The sequence below is a fragment of the Indicator indicator genome, chromosome 5 (assembly GCF_027791375.1).
Source record: "Indicator indicator isolate 239-I01 chromosome 5, UM_Iind_1.1, whole genome shotgun sequence".
In the NCBI taxonomy this organism is placed as follows: Eukaryota; Metazoa; Chordata; class Aves; order Piciformes; family Indicatoridae; genus Indicator; species Indicator indicator.
Window position 1 is genome coordinate 21,827,143 of NC_072014.1, and position 24,032 is coordinate 21,851,174.

The window sequence follows — 24,032 nt, forward strand, 5'->3', positions numbered from 1 at the left end:
TTAAACCAGTCTGCTGTGAAATGCCTGAAGCTATTAACCTCTCTGTTCTGCTGGAGTTCCGGAAGACTTCATGTGCCTTTGTGTAGCATTCATTAGTGGTGTGAAGGTTGACTACCATCCTCTAGTGGCAGTGGGGTTTGTCTTTGGTGGTAGTTTAGCTTTAGGATGCTCCACTTCTATGCAGGCAACACTTGTGGGTAGAACATAAGGAAATTGTATTGAATAGTGTTTGTATTGTGTTATTTCATTTGGTTAAGAGATCTATTAAGAGCAACCCCCCAGTCTTTCATTAATTAGGTTAGTGTTGTGTTCAACCTTTGTTCTAACTAAATCACCACTATGTTGCTTTATTCCAGTGTAAATTGACTATCTGGCATAATCTTTATGCAAGTAGCTTACCCAGAGCCAGCAATATTAGCCTTCTTGTTTTCACCTGAGCAAACTGTGAATCTTGAACATCCATTCAGGAGTCTCTTATAAGACAATCCCAGACACAGAACCACAGAAAGTCTAGGGACAAAGTTAGCATAAAATCCAAAGACAGTAAGTATAGCAAGAAGTTTAGAAATAGTGCTTTGAGCTGTATTTTCCCAGTGATGTTTCTGATTTTCAGTTTGTATTTTTCTGTACCAGATTGGCTTGGATTAAAAATGTTATATATATATTTTTTTTTTCCCCTTGATGTTTTCCTGAATATTGAGCAGTTGACACAGCTCTTATAATTCAAAATTATTTTTGTTAATGCCCAGAGATTCTTCTTTATATATGTTCTGGTGTGATTCATAAGGGCTGCCATGCATTTTTAGTCTGTATTTTAGCAGTGCTTTCATAACAGTCAAAAGACTAAAACTGAATTACAATAAAAGTAGAGTGACACCAAAAAAGCACCAAAACTTTGTTCTGAATTTTGAACTTTCAAAAATCACCTAGATTCTTTTTCTGTTAGCAAATTTTAAGCATGATAGTGAAGACTAATTGTTTTACTGCTTGTTTTAAATTCAGTGGTTATTTTCACTGGGAATTTTGCTAATAGGATTCTGCTTGCCTGAAAGAGATGTCTGGTTTTATCAGTATCTGTCAGAACTTATATGGAAATTAGCTCATTAATATTAATTTTGGTAATGTCTAATTCATGACCCTCCTCACCATTTAAAGAAAAGTTCCTATTGAAAACAAAACCTTTCAAAAAATTAGTAATGACTAATCCTTCAGGTTCATGTTGCATAGCATGGGGTGATGGAAATATTCCTTTAGGTCTCCATGTAGCTTCCTCTGTGGATCATTATTAGTCAGTGAGTAATCCCTGTAACATTTTAGCTTAATTTAGTACTGTTTACAATGAAATTCTTAGTAACTAAATCACAATTCTTCAAATTTCAGAAGTTTCTGGTTTTAACAGAATATGTAAATTTGAGTTTTGAGAAAATGGTCTTTATTGCTACCTATAGGGACAAGCCTGGTTATTGCTGATGTGATTATTTCTCTTTCTTTCTCTTTCATTTTGGGTATTTTTCTTGGATATTTGTAGCAGTAATTTTGTAATCATGCATTTTCCCATGATTACTTTCTCCTTTATCAAAGTTAGAATTGTTTTTGTTTACAGTTGGAACACAAGCCTTTTAGGACCTTGGTGAGAGGTGCCCTTGAATACTGCAAATAACTTCTTCCATATTACTTACTTTCAAAGGCTGTCTTTTTAATAAATAAACACAAGCATCTACTACATAATATTCTTTGTTCTAAAAATTGTTGAAAGTGAAAAATGAAGCATCAGTCTTGCATATTTTTATGAGTTTCAGAGCTCTTTGCCTTTAGTTATAAGTAAGCATTCAAGATAACATTTGCAAAGCCTAATGCCATAATTAAAGGAATTACAACAGGTCTGCTGAAGAATTGTAATAATGGATGTTGACACAGTGCTTACTGCATGTAGGTGTGAGCAACTTGAAACTGTAATTCTGCAAAATATTAGAGTGTAGGAGAACTGCCTGGTTTGCAGGTTTTCTGTTAACATTCAGTTACATTTCTCATGCTTTCTAAATGTTTCTCAGTGTTATCTCTTCCTTTTTATCACTTTAGGGGTATGTTTAACTATAGTAACTTAATACAAGATAGGCAAATTAGCAGTGTTGCACATAATGCTAGGAACTTTTTTGACTATCATTGAGAAATAAAGTGCAAATTGCTCATATTGCTTGTTTATAAGCATATGTTTTATTAGAAGTTCTAATCAAGCACACACAGATTTTAATTCTGTATTGTAACTTCTTTTTAATGAAGTGGCTATGAATATTCCAATGATTTTGAATAGCAATAATATATTAAATAGACAGGCATATGTATTATTTGCTTTTGTATAGTAATTCCAACTGATAAATTATGGTTTATGTGCCATGCTTATTAGAGCTTTAACTGCTAATCTCATATGGAAATGTTGCTTTGTAGGGCAAAAACCTTTAGTGAGAAGGCCTGGGATTCCAGAGTGAACTTGTACATTCCTTCAGGGCATTTTTGAAAGGGAGGTTGTTGTGTTTTAAAGGTAGTTGATAAGAAACCTGCACCACCAACCCCAGACCTGCACCACCAACCACCATCATGCATTAGTCTATAGAAGGTATTTGGGTGAACATACTCCTGTACCACTCCGTACCACCATTTATCCAAGTGAAGTTTTTGACCATTTGCAGGATACATTATAAATCAGGATGTCACTACCAGACAATCAGATTTGAACATTCCTTGCATAAAGTAGCTTGCCTATATCCCTTAGGAACAGATCACTTAACTGTGTTTACTTGACAGTGTTGATATGCCTGGTTTTACATGGAAGTTAGAGTAGTGTGCTATTATGTCATCATGAATTCAAAAAGTAGATGGTTGTGCTTCATGAGATTATCTTCTCTGGACAAGTCACTCAGAATAATTGAAAGATCTACTTTTATCATAAGACAATTAATTACATCAGGAAACAGGATTTTTTTCTTCAGAGTTGGCCTTTGCTACTGTGTCATTTTTTTTCAGTGTTTCCTTCTGTGAGGTGCTGACAACAAATTAACATGAAACAGCTCTGTTGCATCTACTAATAGCTCATTGTTTCAGGGATCTATAAAACTGTTCACTCCTTTTTTATTGAGGCTGTAGTCACAACAAAAGGCCACAAACAGTGTATTTTATCTTTTCTACTGGAATGGAGATTTCTTTAGTCGACTCTAATAAAGGCCTGATCCAGCTGCATTTACACCTGAGAAAGAATGATTCGTTATCAGGTTTTAATCCTTAGTAGATCAAGCAGGAGGGAATGACAGCAGGGTATCTTTTGATCAGCCATAAAAGTCTGAAAGCCTAATTTCTTTTAAAATATTTGCTATTAAAGTGTTGTCTGAAGATATGCTTTCCTGTACTTCAGAGGAAAGATTTTAAATCTTAAGATATTATTTAAAAACAAAACAAAACTTATGTCATTCTATACTTTGAAGCAGCCACTGCTGAAATGATTTCCACATCAGCTAAGGGGATTATTAGTATTTTTCTTAAATCCTTAGCATCTCTGGGAAAGACTAATGTTTAGCATGCTTTACCCTGCAAAATAATGTGGAAAATTATGCCCTGCCTTTATTTAAGTCTGTGCTGCTTGTGAATTTAAAATGGACGCATTCCTGCTAAATAGGTTTCTGTAGTATAGGTGCTCCTCTGAGAGTTATTTGTGTTATTGCCCCCCTTTTTTTGATTTTGTTTGTATAATATACAAATATTAAAATTGTGGGAATTTTCTAGCAATTTAGTTGGGAAATGTCCTACAAGATTTAGAGCTGGGTTTTTTTGTTGTTGTTGGTTTGGTTTTTTTTCAGCTGGGTGTGTAGAGATCTTTTTTATCTATATACTTATTTATATTTATGTATTATTGTAATATAATATTCTCTCCTTTATGTGCCATAAAGTGATGAATAGACTACAGTTGTTTGACAGGAATGGACTACACTGTCTGTTTTGATGTGCTGGTACTGCTAACCTGCTTATTACACTACTTTACCACAGGATGTGAGCGGGGGCAGTTCCGTTGTGGAAATGGTCGGTGTATTCCTGCAGACTGGAGGTGTGATGGGGCTAGAGACTGCTCGGATGATACAGATGAAGCTGGCTGTCGTAAGTGAAACAACAATAGAGCAACTTTTTTATAATATAACAAATACTGAGATCCCAGTGTTCTCAACTGTGTCTGTGGTATAAGAATGAATACTGGAGGAGAAAAGAATTAGTTGTTTTGAGATGATTGCAGAATTTGCTTAAAAGTCATATTTCTTGATCACATTGGCTTGGTATTCAGAAAACCATGTACTGCTAAGCTTCTAACCTGAGTTTGTCATCTCTCAACAAATGTGAGTGTCTAATAATGCAGTTTCATTTGGTGACTAATATTTCAAAATAAGCTCATGACTCTCCTCTGAATTTATGAAGAAAAAGTGAGGGTCACATCAGAACAATATGAATTTTGTGGTCCTGGCTCAACTTGTTACTTTTCAAATAGGCATTACAGAGAAAGATCAAAATAAATGTTTTAGCAGCTAACTCCACCCCTAGTTATTACTCCTGGGAGGAATCAGTAGCACAACACAGTCCAGTAAACAGGACGCTGGTCTTACTCATCTTTTTTCCCAGGACCATGTTTTTACAGTAAAGTCAACTAGAAACACATTGGGCTTACAGAATGATATGCAAGCACAATTACCAAAGTAAACAAAGCATAAGTGCAGTTCTGATTGAAGACCTTCTTCCTACCAGGAATAGAGCACTTGGGGTAGCATGAGAGCAATTGAACAGACAGACCCCTACTAGAGAAACTGTCATGACTCTTAAGTGGAAAAACCTAGAGGCTCTGCCAAGAGTGTTGTTCAGAGCCTTAATCTTTTGCTGTGACTTGCCTTCTAGAGCAGCCCATGTCTCTAGGGAAGGATACCAAACTGAAGATTCCTACACAGGAGTTTTGCCTTTAAAGTATCCTTCTGCTTGGCCCACTTTCTCCTTCCCATCTGACCATTTCTCTGGTTTGTCAAATGCTTCATGTGTTTAATGGAAGTTACAGTCAATAGACACTTGAACCTGAAGTCTTCTTTCCCCTTGTTTAATTATTCTCTTTGAAAGCTCTTTCTCAGACATCTGTGAAATTACTATTTTTTTTCATTGTTAGCACAACCTACCTGTGAGGGAAATCAGTTTCAGTGTCAGACGGATGGTGAATGTATCCCACATTCATGGGTTTGTGATGATGAGGAAGACTGTGAAGATGGCTCAGATGAGCATCAACAATGTCGTAAGTATTTGAGTTCTAATGTTACACCAGCTTTGTGAGATAAGGTAATTTACATAGCAGTATATTTAGAACATACAGAAACAATCCTGCTCTAAGCAGAGCTTTTTTATCAGAAGAGTTTCTCTAAAGTAGTTTCTAGAAATGAAATCATCTAAAATCAATAAAAAACCACCAAAGATGTCTACGAAGACATCTCCAGGTCTTGCAATCTGAAAATTACTGATGTTTCTGTTAATTAAACAGAGGGAAAAAAAATCAGAAAAATATACAATGCACATTAGTTTTGTAGTTGATACAAAATTGAGTACTTCCAAAAATAGTGAAATATATGTTGTACTCTGATGTCTAAATATTCTCAGGCACAGAAAAAACCCTACTTTATTCATTGCAGGATAATATTCGCACTGGCACCTCAGAATTACAAAACCAAAAAAAGTTCATTTCTTCCTGGAAAATGTTGAAATTTAGATGTATATAAAAAAGGAGGAATTATCAACCAACTGAAGTACACATTACTAAAGATTCTTGTACCATCTTCTGCGGTGCTACTAAATGGTATAATTATTTAAAACAACCAGAGCTGTTCTTTGTCATATTAAGATAGAAATTCCTGGCATGGAGTGAAAGTCTAGTCTTACATTATTAGGACATAATTACTATTAGTATTTCAGTTTAACATGCAAAACACTGTATAATCTTGTTTGAATTGCTCTTTTAAACTGAAGTATTTAAGGCTTTCTGTATATTTGAGAGCAAAGACAACATTTAGCAGCCTGACTGCCATAGTCATAGGCTTTTTCTTTTTTCTTTTCAGTGTCAATTGCAAGGTAAATACTGATAATAATAAAATGTATTACTCTGATTTTTCAGATGTTGTGATTAAGCAGTGTAAGGGCTGCATACAGTAGAGAACTTGCTTTAGTGATGAACAGTGTCTGGAGATGATTATTGCACCAAATTACATTCTCGGCATTATTGTATAAGACAGGAAGAACAAGCGTTGCAATTTGCTAAAGAAACGCGTTCCCACTACTTCTGGTATCCAGAAGTTGCTTTTGTATCTTGATACTTATTCCCTCTGAGGGTAGAAAAATTACAACTAAGATTCACTGCCTTTTGCTCCCCTCTTTGTCTGGGAAGCTGCAAGTGCAATTGCTGGTTATGCTTTAAGTAAGGAATCTGTTGATACAAAATGCAAAAGGAGCAACAGCTCTGAGCTGACTTTTGAACTGCTTCACTGTAACATGTTCTAGTTAATCACAAGTGTTAGTAACTATAGAGGCACTGTGCTGCTGCTGGTTTTGAGCCATCTCCTGGTATTTGCCCTTATTCTTCTAAAGCAACTTTTTATCTCTGTGCTTTGGAACCATGAAAAAGCTTTTCTTTCTTGAAACATGAAAAATTTTCCCTGACATAAATGGCTGACAGCTCTGGATGCGTGCAGTATTAAACCAAATTTGGTTTACTTTGCTGTCTTACTCTTGGTTTTCCTCATGACACTAGTGTCCCAGTAGCTGATCTTACTTTGAGAACACTGCTGACAGAAAAAGGAATAGAGAGACCCTGTAAAGCAGCAGACCAGATACCAGTGTATAGACTGGGACTGTGTTGAGATGTAGCAGGAATTTGAAAGATACAAATGCGCAGCTGGCAGAAGGGAGGAAAAGTTAGCAGAAATGTCACCCTTCAGCTATATCTGCAGAGATTCAATTAATTTGCCTCAGAAGGACAGAGAGTCTAATTTAGCTGTAGTGGAATTGCATGGTTTTATGTGGTTACTTTTCACTGTCGCTGCTGTCATGAGATGAGACATAATCGTTCTTGATCCTTCATTAGTTATGAATGTAAAATATTCCTGACTGTTGAGGCCCTTGCTGTATTAGAATGCAGTGCCTTACCTCCAGTTCTGCTGTGTTTACATTGTGGCATTCTAACTGACCAAGTAACTCGCAGTTACTGACAGATTTTTCACCCAGTAAACAGAGAAAACTTTAAAACAATGAGAACTGGTGATGTAATCTTTTGGGCAGAATAACTATAGGGAGGTAATTTTTAACCTAGAGCTCAATCCCTTCAGTGGAGAGAAGTAGTGACCTTGCAGGCTGTGGAAGGCCTCATAGAGCTATGTTATCTGCCATGTACTTATCAGGTGTTCTGTAATCTCCTTGAGTACACAAAGGTACAAGAAGAGAACATCTTATACTAATATTTGTGGGAAGGATGGAGTAAAAAGAAAGAGGGAAAATATTTTTCTGCATAAAAAAATCTTGATTGCTGGAAAAGACTAGTTGAGTTCCTGTTTCTTGCAGCTGGAAGAACATGCTCAAGTCAGCAGTTCACGTGTTCAAATGGGCAGTGTATCCCAAGCACATACTGGTGTGATCGAGTGAAGGACTGCACTGATGGAACAGATGAAAGAGCCTGCCGTGAGTCTTTGCTCTTAGCACTAGATCTGGTTTCATCTCATCTCTTGGTGGTATTTTAATAAATTTGTAAGATTAAAGGGCCTGGTGATGGACAGGATGACCACAATACGTTTCTTGTTATAAGAGTGTAATTTCAGATTCTTCTGTGAATTAGAGCTGATGTTCTGATACAAATCCATTATCGCAGACCTCAAACACAGAGTGCTAACATAGGATCAGGGCTTCTTGTTATTGTCCAGAGGAAGATTAATAATGCACTGGAAAAAAGCAACTGTGCTTAAATAGGTTAAAGCCTAGGGAGACTCTAGGTTAAAGCCTAGGGAGACTCAGAGCTAACTTTGCCTTTTTTTTCATACTATTTTTGCATATTCCTTATTAAATAAGTGATAACAGTGACCTGTATAGAAATGCAGAAATTGACTCTGAATCACTTCTTTGAGGGACTTTGCCCCTTTCAAAAGCATTTGTATTGTAGACTGCAGTTTCTTGCGGAGGTGAATTGGCACTGGGCCATATTGTATTCTCATTAGCAGTTTATATTATGCCAAGAAAATGCAGATGGACAGGTAGGTTTTTTTCAGTTTAACTTCCCCAGAGTTAGGCTGCCTGACTGGTGACAGCCTTCCTAGATCCTGGTCTAGGCTGAATATTGCTGGAAAGGACATCTGGCCACAGAATAGTAGCCATTTTTTTCAGAGATGTTTTTGCCTAATACAGTCACAACAGTGTCTAACAGTATGTGTCTTCACTGTTAGTATTAAGGAAAAGCTTTACCTGTCATGAGTAATGTGTAACATATGAGCTGCTATTCCAGCTTTTAGAACTTAGTGTGTCTTTGGGAAAAAGACATAATTGTAAACTTTGTTCAGAACCAGACCTGGGGCGAGAGGTGGGGAAGAGGCTAGGATGCTAAGATATGGATAAAGAAGCAAGCAAGAAAATGTAGTTAAAAGTAGCAGTTAGAGGAAAAAAGGACATGCGTACATGCTGTCTAAAGGAAAACCAGCATGTTACATGGTCAGCCAGATGCTAGCGTGTTTCATCCTTGACTCACAAGTGGCTAAAATGTACACTCTGTACAATGAAAGGTGATTTAGAATTATATGGTACTCTGCAATAAAAGCTTGCTGAGACAGCCAGCTTGGAACTTTTCCATATGATATACCTACAGCTAATTCTGAAGTCACCAGCACAAAAGGCAAAAACCCAGGAACCAAAATATTCCTATGGTTGTTGGAGGAATATCTTCTCTAGCTTGCCATTTTTTCTCTTCAAGTTTAGAGGAAGAAAACAGATTGGTAACTTAATTTAGCAAATCTATAACACATTTAAAAATTCTGAAGAAAAGAATTGTTTAAAAAATGCATTATCTGTGAATTAAAAAGGAGGAACTACTCAGCACCTCTAAGAAATCTGTGAGTAGTCATTGCATACAGTGTGGCACAGCCAGGTGAAACGGTGTGATCATTATAAATGCAATAAATCTGTGGCAAAATGGGAGCAGAATCCTAAATACAATACTTAAAATTCTTCCTTCAGACTAGAAGTCACTGTGATGTTTGAAAATTGAAGTAGTATTTTATTTTTGGTTTAGCATTCTGTACTAAGTAAATTGAAAAAGGCAGTTTGGAAAGGGGCCTCTAGATACCTCTAACAGTAGAACTTTACTGCTGTGTGAGAAACTGAGTCATTGCTGCATCAGCCGGTAGGCCCCATGATTGTTGAGAAGGCAGCAGATTTAGCCCCAGAGAGAGGGACTGCCTCGTATCAATCAACAGCCTCCACTCTGGTTTATTAGAATATGTGTTGACAGTCTCTCTAAGACAGAAGAATGACTGTGACTTGAAACGTTGAAAGTAGGAGTGTCAGGCTAGTTTAAAGAAATGTGATGATGCTGAAGACAAGAGAATCAAGAAGAATGTAATAACAAAACCCTTCTAGAAAGGCTGGACAAATTTAATTGCCTCTCTTCCTTGACAGGTCTGGAGCTTCAAACAAGCTGTAAGATAAAATTAAAGATTTGGTGATTTTATGATTAACCAAGCAGTAGGGATTAGCATGCTAGATTTTACTGTTTTGAAGCAGATTCAAATACTTGCTTTGAATATTAATTTTTCCCACTCTTTTATCCATTTTCTTTTCCATTCTATCTGATAAAAACAAATATGAGGAATATAATTATTGTTAAAATGAGGAATATAATTATTGTGACCTTTTCCGTTGTCATTATTATTTAATTTACACTAAAAGGTTTCATAAATAAAAATGAAACACCTCTGAACAATGCAAGAAAAAAGTTATTTAGAACCAATTCTGTTATTTCACAGAGCATAAAGCATAAACTTACCAGTGGTTTGTCTAGAAGCAGATTTAGATTGTAAAGAAGATAAAAGGGTTGTTGCTGAATAAGTTACATTATTTAAGAAACAAGTCAAATGCAAGGTGTCACCAGTATAAAGTAACTCAGCAATGAAAAATGTGGAAAAAAAAATAGAACAAAGGGATTCAAAGCCTTAGTCCATTTTACTGCTAATGGGATTATCAGTAAGGGAAAGCTACCCATGCAGGGGCTAAGATAAACATCAGAACAATGTTTCAGCTACAGGTCATGTAATTAGTGCATTGAAGCTATTTTAATTTCATAAAATTGTGGAGCTTTATTTTCTTTAAATACATTTATCAGGTTGTTTTTCCAGCTTTTTAAATAGTCAGCAGCTAGCAAATACTTTAATTTTAAAGCTTCTGAAATGTCATATGAAATGGCAGATTACTTTGGGTAACAAGTACTTTTTGAGAGTAAGCAGCCAATACTGGTGTCACTTTTCTCTGTTATGTACTTGATTTCTTTCAACTCAAGGTAGAATTCTGTCTCCTGCCTTAGCTTTGTATTTGCAAAATCCATTTTGCTTTGACGTTCTTGGATACAGATGTGGCAGCTGAGCACTGCACTGAAGCCATGAGGGAGAGAGGGGAAATATTTTAAAGACGCATTTTTGGAGTCTGATGGGCTGAGTCCAGGTCCAGAAACTCTCTATTTTTTTATTCTAATTTTGATGTTGAGTGGCTGCCATGGGTCGGTTGCTTAACCTGTTAATTCCTGCCTCTTGTTTGCTGCTCTAAATATCTGTTGTGTCAGGAAATAGGAAGCTAGGTCTGGGATGAATTTGCATAGATCAGGCTAAAAGTAAATAAAGATCAAGAACTGAAGAGATCTGAGGGATGCAATTCAAGAAGGAAGAAAAGGGCCAGAGACAGAGGCTAAAGTTCTTGATGTTGGATCAATTACCTGTAACAGGCATTAACTCAGGCTGAAGAAAACATCTCCACCAGAGAGAGTTTGGGACAGGGAATAAGCAAAACTGGAGCAAGTTAAGGAAAGCTGCCAAAGAGCAGAGTGGCCACAGATCAAAATCAGGAATTAAGGTCATGAATGAGGGTCTGGTCAATCTGCTAGTTCATCTCTATGAACACTACCTGCTGTCATATACTCGCATAGTACTCTTAGATTTAGGGTAAGTCCTCCTACTAGTATTTCTGATAAGCTATGAGCTGTCTGGACAAAGATTTGCCCACTGTGAGGTGGTGACTCATGGCAGTAAGTGAAAGGCTTTTACTTAGTTTTATTTCGTAAAGTATTTTGAAATTACACTGCAACAAAAGGATGACACTTTGAAGCAGGAAATTGTCCCTTATTTTTTCTTTCTCCTCCTTCTAACATGGGTTAAGGTTACAGAAGGTTGCAGTTCCTGACTGTGTGACAGAAATTGGTGTCTGCTCAATCAAATACTGGTTTCAGTTGTTACCTATTACTGTTTTTGTATGGATTTATTTCCGGCATGCAGAATGGAAGTGTTAGGCAGAAACTGAAATAATGTGGATTTAACAGTCCTGTGACATAGCTTTCAAGCATCTTCCTTGTCTACATGCCATTTAAATGTGTTTGTGACTGTTGCCCCAAAACTGCTTTTGTGTTGCAAAGGGTAAGGTGCCTTATCTGTCATTTGTGCTGGTGTTTGCTAGTTGTTTATGTCTTGCATCTGAAGTGCTGGCATACCACAGGGAGACAGATTGTGGAGAAGTCTTTGGCTAATAAAAAGACATGCCTGAGAGAAAGAGAAGAGAAAGAAGAGCTTCCTTTCCTCCTGAGCACTGGAATGAACATAGCTGGATTTCCCCTTTTTTCACAAAGCTTGTATAATTTTCTAGGAACTGTGATGACTAGGAATAGATCTCTTCTTTTCAGTTTTCTATAATTAGCCAAATGTTCTTGGGAGGAAAAGATAAGGGAAACAGTGCTCATGTTGGAGGCTTTTCACAGTTAAAAGCAAGGTGAAAGAAAACAGAGTTTGTATTTTTCTGTCCCTTTACTTTTCTAATCTCATTATTCTCTCTTTTCACTCGTATGTTCAGACTTCCTTAGATGCAAAATAAGTTCTTTTTAGTTCTTTCTAATCCCTCTGCCACAGACTTAGAAAAAATCCAATTCCTTTAGTTTTTACATAGTTCCAGGTCACTTACAGAGTGCTGACACTTTTTCCATATGCTCCCTAGAGCAGAGATAGTATGATCAGCTTTGCTGTTCAGTATCAGTTCTTGCACAGCTGTGAGTGTTAAAATCAAAATGAATTGCTCTGGGACCATTTCTTGCACACAAATCTGTTTTGAAAAAGAAAAAAACTAAAGCTAGGAAATGTTTATTGTGCAAGCCCCAAATGCAGTGACTAATACAAGACGTTCCCCTTTAAATCCCAAAATATCATGATACTCACTTTCCAGAGTTTCTTCACTGGAGAGCATTTCATTAAGCTAGATTGTATAGATCTTCTGGTTTGGTGGTGCTGTGCCCTCCCCACAGCAAAGGTCCAGGCTCTCTTTTCCTATTTAGAACTTTCCATTTGGTGACAGGGAATAGAATTTAGCTGATTCATTGATAATATTTTCTAAATTTTGGAGAGAAAGAAAGGGAGTTTAAGTCCTGTCTTTTCACGATGACAAGGACAGGCACTCCTTCATTTTCAGATATCCTAGTATTATTATGAACTTCTGTTTTGTCTTCTTTCATTCTCTCAAGAGCGGTGTCCACCAGAAACACAATGCCACAAATGTGTGATTTCCAGAGGGGCCTTAGCTGGAAGCTGTTCGAAAGTGTCAGACAGTGGTTGACTCTCAGAAAATTCAGCTTTTTTTGCTTGGTATCTTTGGTACCTTTCCTCCTGTAAAAGTATGGATGGCTATCCCAGCTACTGTGAAATTGTCCTGGTGGCACAAATGTTTCTGAACCCTGCAGTGTGTCGGCTACCACTTTTGGCATAACTCACGGCTTTGCCATTGTTCATTAATATTAGTTATTAATACCCCAAATAATCAGAACCATTTTATTAAAACAATATGCTGCAAGATACAAAGAGTACAATGTGCAATGCAATGAAAAATACCTTTCAGATCAGTAAGGAAGCTATGATCAGAACTGCAATTTACTAATATTGATGTTTAGATGGGGAATTGAAAGTGGGATTATCTATACAGAGTTTAAAAGTTAAGTTGATTTCCATCAGGCTTTCCAAAGCGTGTTCTTGCTTATGCAACTATAATTAAAATAAAGAATCTGTACACTGAGCATATTTGAAAAGAAAACAAAGAAAAAGAAGTGTTTGCTCACATTTTGGTTAACCACTAGTGTAGTTAGGATGTGTATATTGAAGTGGCTTCAAAACATCTTTACTTACTGCCCTTCTTGGTATTTTTATTATGATTTGTTCCATTGCGGGTGGTGAGGCACTGGAACAGACTGGGGCTTTGAGCAACCTGTTAAGTGGAAGATGTCTCTGCCCATGGCAGGGGGGTTGGAACTAGATGATAATTAAGGTCCCTTCCAACTCAGACGAAGCCTGTTCCATACGTGATTGACATGGGAATGTGATGATATATATAGAATAGCAGAAGCAAGTGAAACTTTGCTGCTGCCTGGAAAAACTGCAACTTTTCTTATTTCTGCCTGAGTAATTTTATAATCCATGTTTTGAATTCCAAGAGTATGAATGAATATGTGCCTAAGTGACAGCCTGCTCTATCTGCTTTATTAACTTGCATGGAAGTAAAATGGGATAGAATTCAAACTGAAAATCTAAAAGGTACAAAATGAAATTTGATTATTCTTGAGTTGATTTATCTGCCTGTGTTTCCATATAGGTGTGAAGGTCCAATGAATCTCACCTCTAAAAGTAGCAGTTACTTGTTTTCATACTTGCCCTTTGCCTGAATAAGTAACTACATATCAATGAGCTAAACTAATCTCATATTCTGCTGCTCAACTCTAGCATGTGCACATGCTTAATTTGTTGGATAGTTCCACTGAATTCACTAACTGCTTGTATGCATAAGTAGTTTCAGAACTGTTTATAAGTTGTTTAAAATAATTGCTTGGTTTGGCCTGTAGGTCATCTACACAAGTAGAACAGCCAGAAACAGAAAAACTATTCATTCTGCAAAATCATCTTTGTTTTGGGAAGGGGAAAATGAGTAATAAAAAAATGGGGTCCTGAAGTTGATAATGGACTTGAAAGTGTAACATCCTTGGCTTAATTAGAACAAAACCATAAAAAGCTGAAGTCTCTGTGTCTGAGAATTCATGACCATTCTAAACAGATGTAGAAACTATAAATTTCAGAACCTCCCTTTCTGCCTAAGCACCTTTAATAAAGTGTAAAACTGAGGTTCAAGTAAATCAAATATTCACTGCTTGCTGTCCTTTCATGTTGCATTGCTTTCTGTCATATTGCCAACTCTGGGTTACAAATCATTGGGGTGTGGAAGGGCATCTTATTTTTCCCTTGTTTCTTGCAAAGGTTTGTGGAATCTATCTAGAAGACATTCTTAAATATCTGTTGGAGGAGAGAGTATGCTGGATAAATGGATTTTGTCAGTTGGAGTGCAGGATGTTTTGTATTTGTTTGTTTATTTAAATCAAGGCATTCTGTTAATACTGGATATATGTGACAATTTATACTCTGTATTCTAACATTCATGCTAATACTGAAGGCCTTCTTATTGTAGACTACCCAAGATGCGAACAGTTATCGTGTGCAAATGGAGCATGTTTTAATGCAAGCCAGCGATGTGATGGCAAAGTTGATTGCAGAGATTCTTCTGATGAAGCTAATTGCAGTAAGTACAACATGCAGAGTGATCCCAAACAAATATGCTCTGTAGACCCTCTTTTGAAGTTAAAGTTTTGGATGTATTTTCTGTATGCCTTTCTGTGCTAAAATCTTTTTCAGCACATGGATGTACCAGTACGCAATTTCAGTGTGCTAATGGAGAATGCATTCCTCGAGCATTTATCTGTGACCATGATGACGACTGTGGAGATAGGAGTGATGAAAACTCTTGCAGTATGTTGACTCTGTTTATTGTTTTGTTTGTTTCTTTCTGTATTTATTGTGTTGCACCCTCACACCCTCAACTTTCTAACTGTTTTACAACGCACAGGTTCAAGCTGATAGCAGCTAATATAGATTGCTTGGCTATACAGCCATCAAAAGCTAGCCAATGTTCTACAGGGAGTTATTTGTATGGAAAGATGAAAATCATAGTGCTACTTTAATAGACCTTTTCTCAGATTGTCTTTGCAGTTAAGTACCTGGGTGTGTGGTTACTATTTGTATTTGCTGCATTCAGTGACAGTTTGCTTCTTAACACATATCTTGTCATTTTCCTCATTTAAGCATGACTCAAAGGTAATTCCTTCACTCTGAAATCACAGTTAGATACACCATGCTATTTTTTTTGTCCAAATTTGTTTTCCACGTTTTTATTTTTCAGCAGCTTGATTAGGTCTTACAGAATTATTCCCAGTGACTATACTATACAACTTTACAGACAGATAACTGTACAAATAGTTGTTCTTTAGATGTTCATGTAAGGTCCTTTTCTGGAATTTTCATTTTCTTTTCCTCATGATCAAGGTGTGGAGTTATCACGTGTGTGAAACATATATTTAAAAAGGTCTCTTATTGATTATGGGATTTAAGTTAATTTTTTGTTCTGCATTGCAAGAAGGCCATGTGTTGCCATTTGTTGTTCTAGCCTACCAAACCACACACCAGTATGATTCCACCTCCCACCCTGAATATTCCTCTTTGGCAATGCTTGTCCTTTGGAGGACCTGCAAAGGTTTCAGAACTCTCCTCAGGGGATGCATGCCAACCATGGAGAACTTTGCCATAAATGCTCGTTGTTTTTTGTACTCTATTCTTCTGAGTACAAGGCATTAAAATATTTTACCTCCTGAGGTATTGAGTATCATCTCCATGTCATGTCTACCTTTAGAAACCTTGTTAATAAGGTGCTGTGCATCTAGTTACACAATTAATTGAGACATTTAGCCCTCTCTTACATTTCTGTAAAGAACCAGAGACTTCTAAAATGAAGTTCATACCAAACACCAGAGCAAACCAGCAGTGTTTACAATATAGATAAGATGTGGAACTGGGTCAAGTTTTCAGAAGAGATTGTAAGTGACTCTTTATCAAAGACATAACGTTACTATTTCTAACCTTTTAGTCACTTAGAGTAGTTTGATTTTCTTATGTTTCTTTCCTCAGCATATGCAACCTGCAGAGGCAACTTTTTCACTTGCCCAAGTGGCCGTTGCATTCATCAAAGCTGGATATGTGATGGAGATGATGACTGTGAAGACAATGAAGATGAAAGAGGATGTGGTATATACTAATGCTAACTTCTAATGATGACATTTGCAGGGGAAGACCTCACTAAGCTACTTTTATGAAATTGGGGCAAATCAAGATACTCCTAACCCATTTTAATTCTTTGAAAATCTTAGAATTCTATCTTCACCTGTTTCTTTTTTTTTTAACTTAAAAAGTATTTTCTGTTGTTTTGTGTGAGAGATTTATTGCTGTGATACTGAGTATGATGCAAACTAAGTTTAGCCCATAGCAACGTTTTTTGAAAAATTTATGGGTTTTATATCTTCCCTTACATTTTTGGTAGCTTGTTTTTTTGTTTGTTTTTTTTCTTTCCTGTGGAGATTTTTCAGGTCATCTGTTAAGAGACATGAGGCTTCTAATGATTAAAATCAATTGGTTGAAAATGAGAATAATTCGGTTACTGCCAAGACTTGTCATGCAAGAAGCAGAAAATTTAATGAATGAAAATGGCCTTTGCTATGATGAGCCCTATTCTCCTTAGCATGTTTTGAAACCATTTTTGATGCACCAATTAAAGTTAAATGGTTTTACTGTTTCTAAAACCACAGAAAACTAAAAGGATTCATGTGTCTGCACAAGTATTGTTTGAATTGTACTTTGAAGGTAAAAGCCCCTCAGTTCAAGGACAGGGAACTGCTTGAAAGAGTCCAGTGCAGAGCCATGAAGGTGATTAAGGGAATGGAACATCACCCTTATGAAGAAAGGCAGAGGGATCTGAGTCTCTTCAGCTTGGAGAAGAGGAGACTGAGGCTGACCTTATTAATGTATATACATATGTAAAGGGCAAGTGACAGGAGGACAGAGCCAGGCTCTTCTCAATGATGTCCAATGACAGGACAAGAGGAAACAGGTGCAAGCAGGAGAAAAGGAGGTCACACATAACACAAGGAAAAAATGTTTCATTGTGAGGGTGACAGAACACTGGAACAGGCTGCCCAGGGAGGTTGTAGACTATCCTTCTTTGGAGACATTCAAAATCCGCCTGGATATGCTCCTGTGTGATCTGCTCTAGGTGATCCTGCTCTTGCACGGGGGTGTTGGACTCAATGACCTTTCATGGTCCCTTCCAACCTGTAATATTCTGTGATTCTGTGAAGTATAGATGATGTTGCTTTTATTGTCTTTTGCAGCTATGTTCAAGAACCAGAAAACTGAATAATAGAGGATATAAATGCTTTGGGAAGCTGTTGGGAACAAATTCTAAGTATTACATAGAATATACTTAATTGTTCTTGTTTCTCTTTTCCATAGAAAGTGGTCGTGATGAATGCTACCCAGGAGAGTGGGCCTGTCCTGGATCAGGGCATTGCATTCCAATTGGGAAAGTGTGTGATGGAGCTGCAGACTGCCCTGCAGGAGAAGATGAAACTAACATCACTGCGGGCAGACATTGCAGTATGTATCAGAATCAAAAGCATATACAGAATAGTAGAAACATCAGCAGTGATATGTTCTTACATTCATTGTTTGTCTCCTAAATCGTGGCTGAAACTTTGGAAGCTTAGTTTTTGTTGGTACTCTTTTGACTGGGTGGTCTGAAGGAGTTACATATGGTGAGAACAGACCATTCCTTTTGTAAAGCTCTACATGGAGTGTCATGAATAAGGATTTTAATTCACTCTCCATGTTTAAAATGTGTTCAAGAAGGCAGGGAAAGGGGTGTTTTTTGCCATTTTGTTTAAATATCTTGTTTTCCATTTTTGTAAGTAATAAGGAATGTTGTGTACTGATTTAAACATGGGATTGAATTGGTGCATCCAGAATCTTTAATAAGTCACTTACAGTTTTAAAAAATAACTTTTCACTTGGGATGTCTTTTTCTCCAGTACTGGGTTTTCTTCTGTTGGAGGCAATGAGCATGAATGGTTCCTGTTAATTTCACTCTCATGAACATTATTTCCCTCTGAGAATCAGGATCAGAGTATTTTATATTGTTAATTTCTAGGAAGAGGAAAACTCCTATTAAAAAAATCATTCCTTTCAGAATAGAAGGACAGGGAAAAAAATCCCCAACAATAACCAACAAAATCAAACCAAGCAAAAAAACCCACACCACAAAAAAAGCCAAACTAACAAAAAAACAAGACAAACCAAACCAACCAAACAAACCACAAAAAACCCAACCCAAAATCCAGAAATTAATCCTTTTTGTAAAAAACTACCCCTTCTTTTGCTGAGTGGTTTGGTAGTAACATCAGAAATGGGCTGCAATTCAAAGCATTTAACAGAAGAAATTGAGGAGAAGGAAGATAAAAAAGAATGTGGAAATCAGGAAGTGCTTTACAATCACAAGTTGATAATCTATCACTGAATTTTCTGCTAGGTAGTAGTACAAGGAAAAGGAAAATTGATGAAGGAAAAAAGAAGACAGAAAAGAAAAGGATAAAGAAGAGTTTCTTCATGGATGCAATCCAATCAATGTATTATAATATATTGGACTAACATGAATATTCTCCTTAATATAATGTAGTAGAGTGCTTTATTTCTGCATAAAAGAGTAAATGATGAGGTTATATGCCAATAGATTGAGCAGGAGGATATGTTGTTCACAAGTAGGTCTTGTGGAACCAAAAAAAGATGTGGTGCATTTGACATACTTTCTTGTGTAGATATGTCTTAAGAAGCTGTTTATGAAATTGTGGACATAGAAAAGAGTATAGCTTTGTAATTATTAATAGGACAAAAAGCTGTTCTTCTGATACTATGTGTAATCATATTTCTAAACAATTTTATTTAGACATATCACACTGTGCTGCTCTGAGTTGCCAGTATCGCTGTCATTCTTCTCCATCAGGAGGGATGTGTTATTGCCCTGCAGGATATACAATAAGCAGCAATGACAGTCGTACTTGTATTGGTAAGTGGAGTGATTGCAGATATCTAGTACTTTCTCACAGCTCACTGGGAAAGATTGGTTTCTAGGAAGGTAGGTAAGTTTCAGATGGGTGGATGTATTGGCAAATAGAAAATCTCAACAGTCAGCAAAAGAGTGCAGCATAGTACCAGAGAAAAAGCCCAGAGACATGTCATAAAGATCTCTTTCAGTAAGACCATTGAAGACATTGAGGGCAAAATTATGTTTAAAAAGAAGGGTGAGTGCTGGGAGGAAAGAACCAGGCTCTTCTCAATGATATACAGTGATGGGACAAGGGGCAGTGGGGGCAAGCTGGAGTTCCACATAAACATAAGGAAAAACTTTTCCATTGTGAGGGTGTCAAAACACTGGAACAAGCTGCCCAGAGGGGTTGTGGAGCCTCCTCCAAAATGCCTGGATGCATTTCTGTATGCTCTGGCCAGAGGGTAGGACTAGACGATCTTTTGAGGTCCCTTCCAACCTCTAACATTCTGTGATTCTGTGAAATGATTTATCTTAGTAACTGGAAATAGAGTAACTTTCTGGTGCACAGTCAGATTGTAACTGGAATTCAGACATTTGTTAGCATGTTATCAAGTCTGAGCTAACACCTTTTAGCAAGACTTACTGCTTTGAGCACTGCACAAACATAAAGGTAGGTCTAGCCTTTTAGTGTGGGCTTAAATCCAGACAACTATATGTATGCAAAGTGTACACTTCTTTTGCAGGCAGAATACTGCATAGAGATATTCTGTATTGTGAAAAGTTGACAATGACATCCTGTACAATGAGTTTTCCTTTTCTCCCAACAGGTGTGGGTTGGTTTTTTGGGGGAGTGGAGGTGGGAGGGGGTGTGTTGGTCTCTTAGCAACAAACCTCAGTTGTTTTATTATCCAGAAATAGAAAACTGAAACATCTGTAAAAAACCTACAAAACTGCTTTTCCCACGCCAGTTTTGCAAACAAATACAAAGCAAGCAGAAAGGACAAATTTGCAGCTTCCCAAATACAATTACATTCTTTTTATACAAAGCATTGTATATAAATATACCTTACTTATATGACAGATTTTGATGATTGCAAAATGTGGGGTGTCTGTGACCAGCTGTGTGAAGATCGTGTGGGACATCACCAGTGCCACTGTGTAGAAGGTTACTTCCTAGAGCATCATCGGCATTGTCGGGCCAACACTTCAGGTTGGTGTGCAGCAGTGCAAGTTTATTGCTGCTCTTTGACTAATAGCTAGAGCTAGATAAAATGGGACACTTTGCATGGCCATGCTACTCAGCTGTGTTTGATTTTAACTTTACTCTGGCCTTAAGGACTTAAGGTTAGGACAACATTCAGAACATTAGCAAATACCAAGAGACTGCTGGCACCTGTATGCTAGTGGAGCTGACTCATCAGGGCTGCATCTCCTCAAAACAGTATCTTCTAGGCTTCACTGCTTTCTCAGCATTTCTGACTTCTGCAGCGTTGGGAGGTCATTGCTTGAGTCCTCTTTAATAGATAGTCTGGCTCCTGTGGGAGGCAGTTTCCTGACCCCACTCTGTGGAAAACTAATTGTTCTACGATTTTGCTTTGCAAGAAGATGATTTTGTTCAATGGTGAGTTCAAGTACTTGCCTATGAGAAAAAAACCATGTTCCTAGCTTCTAGTGTCCCAGAATCTGAACTCTGCAAGAATGTTTACTTCACACACAGTGTGGGTCCCCACCAAGAGCAGGCAGCTGCTCCTGGCTGTTCACTTTCTGTTCTCCTCTGAAAGAGGGCCCTGTGAAGCCCTTCTTTGAGGAGATGTAATGACCTAACAGGCTTTTCTATGAGACAGGTATTCCTGCCTGCAGGAACTCCATGAGATGGGAGCCCCTGCTTACTGTAGCTCATTAGCAGTCTGGAACAGCCCAGTTCCATTGCACGTCCTTCATTCTTCAGCCATGTCTGCAGAGCAATTATCTCTCAATTTTCTAATTATGTCCTCAAAACACAGGGATTTTTTGAGCTAACGAAATATGCTTGACTACATTAAGACATGCCTATGCCAGCAGTGGAAAAGATTGTTCCTTTCCCAGGAAAATTCTGTATCTTTCACAAGAAGCTTTCCATTCAAATTACTGTGACTTTTGGGTCAGTGAGTTGTTTGAAAAGTGTTGATTTTCCATCTTAATGGGGGGATTTCATACCTGCTCTAAATCAGTTTCTCTGATTAGGGAGGATTTTACATATAGGGTGAATAGGATTTGGACTAAATACATTCTTGTCAGTCTTACACCAAGCCTTTCAACAGTGAAAAGTGACCTTTCCTTCAGAGACTTACTGGAATCTCTTTTCTGTTGCATGACACAGAAAAGATTTTATGATGAGATGAGAGAAGGAAGAAGGTAGAAAGGATAGAGCACTACACAAATAATAAAAGAAATATGGCCTGCCTGCCAGGCAGTATAAACTTAGGAAAGTTTATACTTTGATTAGAGAAGCTAAAGCAAGGAAACAGAAGATTAGGAATGGGGTTTTTTTGAGTTTAGATGCATAGGAGTTTTGCAAAAGTTTTACCTGGTATAGCTTTAAAAACATATTCTTGCCTGATTTGCTCCAAGTCTGGAAAGCAAAGGCAAATCAAAACAAGTGAGTACTCACACAGAAACATTTATGCGGTTTGTAGTCTGAGCATCTATTTAAACCTTTGTGTCCAGTGCGTATTTATTTCAATGCCCATTTGCAAAATACCTTGCCTGCCGAGTAGTCATGTATTTGCCACCCCTGCTTTCAGCTGGTGTGGCATCAATTATTTTTTCCAATGGCCGTGATTTACTGATTGGAGATCTCCATGGAAGAAGTTTTCGTACTTTGATGCAGTCGCAGAATCGTGGGGTTGCAGTTGGAGTGGACTTTCACTTTTACCTGCACAGAGTCTTTTGGACTGATACAGTACAAGATAAGGTGGGTATAAATTTCAAGAAGAGTATATTTTTGTGTATGTGGAAGTAGAGAACTGCAAGACTCAGAATGTGTTGATAGGCCTTCATTTTTGAGAGCAGAAGCTGGCTGTATTTTTGTTTTCTAACAAAAAAGCTCCTTGAAATCTTTTATGTTAATGACTGCGTTTTTCAAGCTATACTATTACATGTGACATATTGAACAAAGAATCCTATTATATGGGAATGTCTTGAGCAACTTTAATTTTACTTGAGACAGAGTCCAAAAAACTAATTAAGAGAAATAGTAGACATTCTTTCAAAACCAAACATTTTTTTTGGTAATTTTTTGAAACATGATCATTTAAAATGTAAAAACTGTGTGCCTTCCAAGATGATAAAAATCAGATTTCTTTGTATATTTCAAATGGCACTGTAATTGAGCTTGGATAACAAATATTGACGGTATTTTGTGTAATAAGCCAATATTTTGCTACTTGTTTTTTTCTTTAAGAGGAAATATTTTAGCTTCAAGATAAATCAGAGAAATTTTTTAAAACAGTCTGGAGACCCTTGTGAAAATTGCCCTTGTTCTTTTTGGATATGTTTACCTTATTGAAACAAAAAAAAGTTCTAGGTCAAATGCTGAAACTTCTCAATCTTCATCTTCCTGTTGATTGTGATGCAGACTGAAGGAGAATCCATGCCTCCTGACACCATGTATGGATCCATTTGGTGTCACTGTCATTATTCCAAGTCTACACACAAGCTGTGAAATACAGTTTCTTCTACAGTGCCACATTAGTTCTCTTGGAAACCACTCTGTGTGACTGTCAAGTAGGACAGCATTTGTATACCAAATTTATGACTTGTTGACAGTTTTGGCATTTTAATTTTAACCGTAGAGCATTCTACTACTGCAATTGCCTTGACAATGCTAAATTAAGTCAGGGTCATACCTGAACTTTCGTGAGACAGGAGAACAGTGGCATTAAGGATTTTCTTATATTATGCATATTTCCACCTGGTATGTCTGATATCTTAAAATATAGGTATTACTAAGGGATTTAGTTTTGGTTGTCTTTGTTTTGTTTTAAAGAGGTTAAGATGTAAACTAAAACAAAAAATTGTGGGTGGTGTTCTGTGTCAACTTTATTTCATTTACTCTGTTGCTTGCTAACCTAATGTCCATAAGCTCTTTTACTGACAAGGTTTCAAAAGAACAGAACAGACAGTTAAATGGTTTGCTTGATTATTATTACCTGGACCTGGAGAATATTTAAAATGATATAATTATTTCTGCTCTTATTTTTCTTGCATATATTTACTTGTGGTAATCTGTATTTTCATTTAAACACATTCCAAATCTCATGTTGTTGTTCCAAAAAAGGGATAATGATTCCTAGCTTTTCATATTACTCAGTGTTATAGATGCATGATTACTGTATATCTAAAATTACTGTATATGTACTGCTTGCTTCATGTAGTTGTGAGCTCTTTTGCAAGATAACAACACAATTTCTTCTTGAGTATGATGCTGTTAAAATTAGCTTTAACTAAGGGAGAACTTCTGTCAGGAGAGAGAGCTTTCCCTTTCTCCAATTTCTCCTTAGCAGTTCATGCAGTGAGAGCTCCCCCTTTTGTTTCTGGGCATTGATGGGAGCTTTGCTCTGGCATGTTCATTTGTCTTCATTTAACAAAAATACTGAATTTTGCTAGATCCCAGGAAAGTGAGATAAACTGTTACTTTATTTCTACTTTTTTTCTTTTTTTAATACAGTAATTTGTCATGCTTGCTAAAG

The 24,032-nt window shown here is 37.0% G+C and overlaps 1 protein-coding gene across 1 annotated transcript in view; it reads left to right on the forward strand.

The window, feature by feature from the left end:
• LRP2 (LDL receptor related protein 2) overlaps window positions 1-24,032 on the forward strand; it is a 118,758-nt gene that overhangs the window by 14,739 nt on the left and 79,987 nt on the right. The window contains exons 2-11 of the mRNA XM_054381226.1: window positions 4,036-4,143; window positions 5,186-5,308; window positions 7,618-7,734; window positions 14,788-14,898; window positions 15,012-15,125; window positions 16,338-16,454; window positions 17,715-17,858; window positions 19,201-19,320; window positions 20,384-20,512; window positions 22,086-22,255. Of these exons, the coding sequence (XP_054237201.1) occupies window positions 4,036-4,143; window positions 5,186-5,308; window positions 7,618-7,734; window positions 14,788-14,898; window positions 15,012-15,125; window positions 16,338-16,454; window positions 17,715-17,858; window positions 19,201-19,320; window positions 20,384-20,512; window positions 22,086-22,255 (1,253 nt within the window). The remainder of the gene's footprint in view (window positions 1-4,035; window positions 4,144-5,185; window positions 5,309-7,617; window positions 7,735-14,787; window positions 14,899-15,011; window positions 15,126-16,337; window positions 16,455-17,714; window positions 17,859-19,200; window positions 19,321-20,383; window positions 20,513-22,085; window positions 22,256-24,032) is intronic.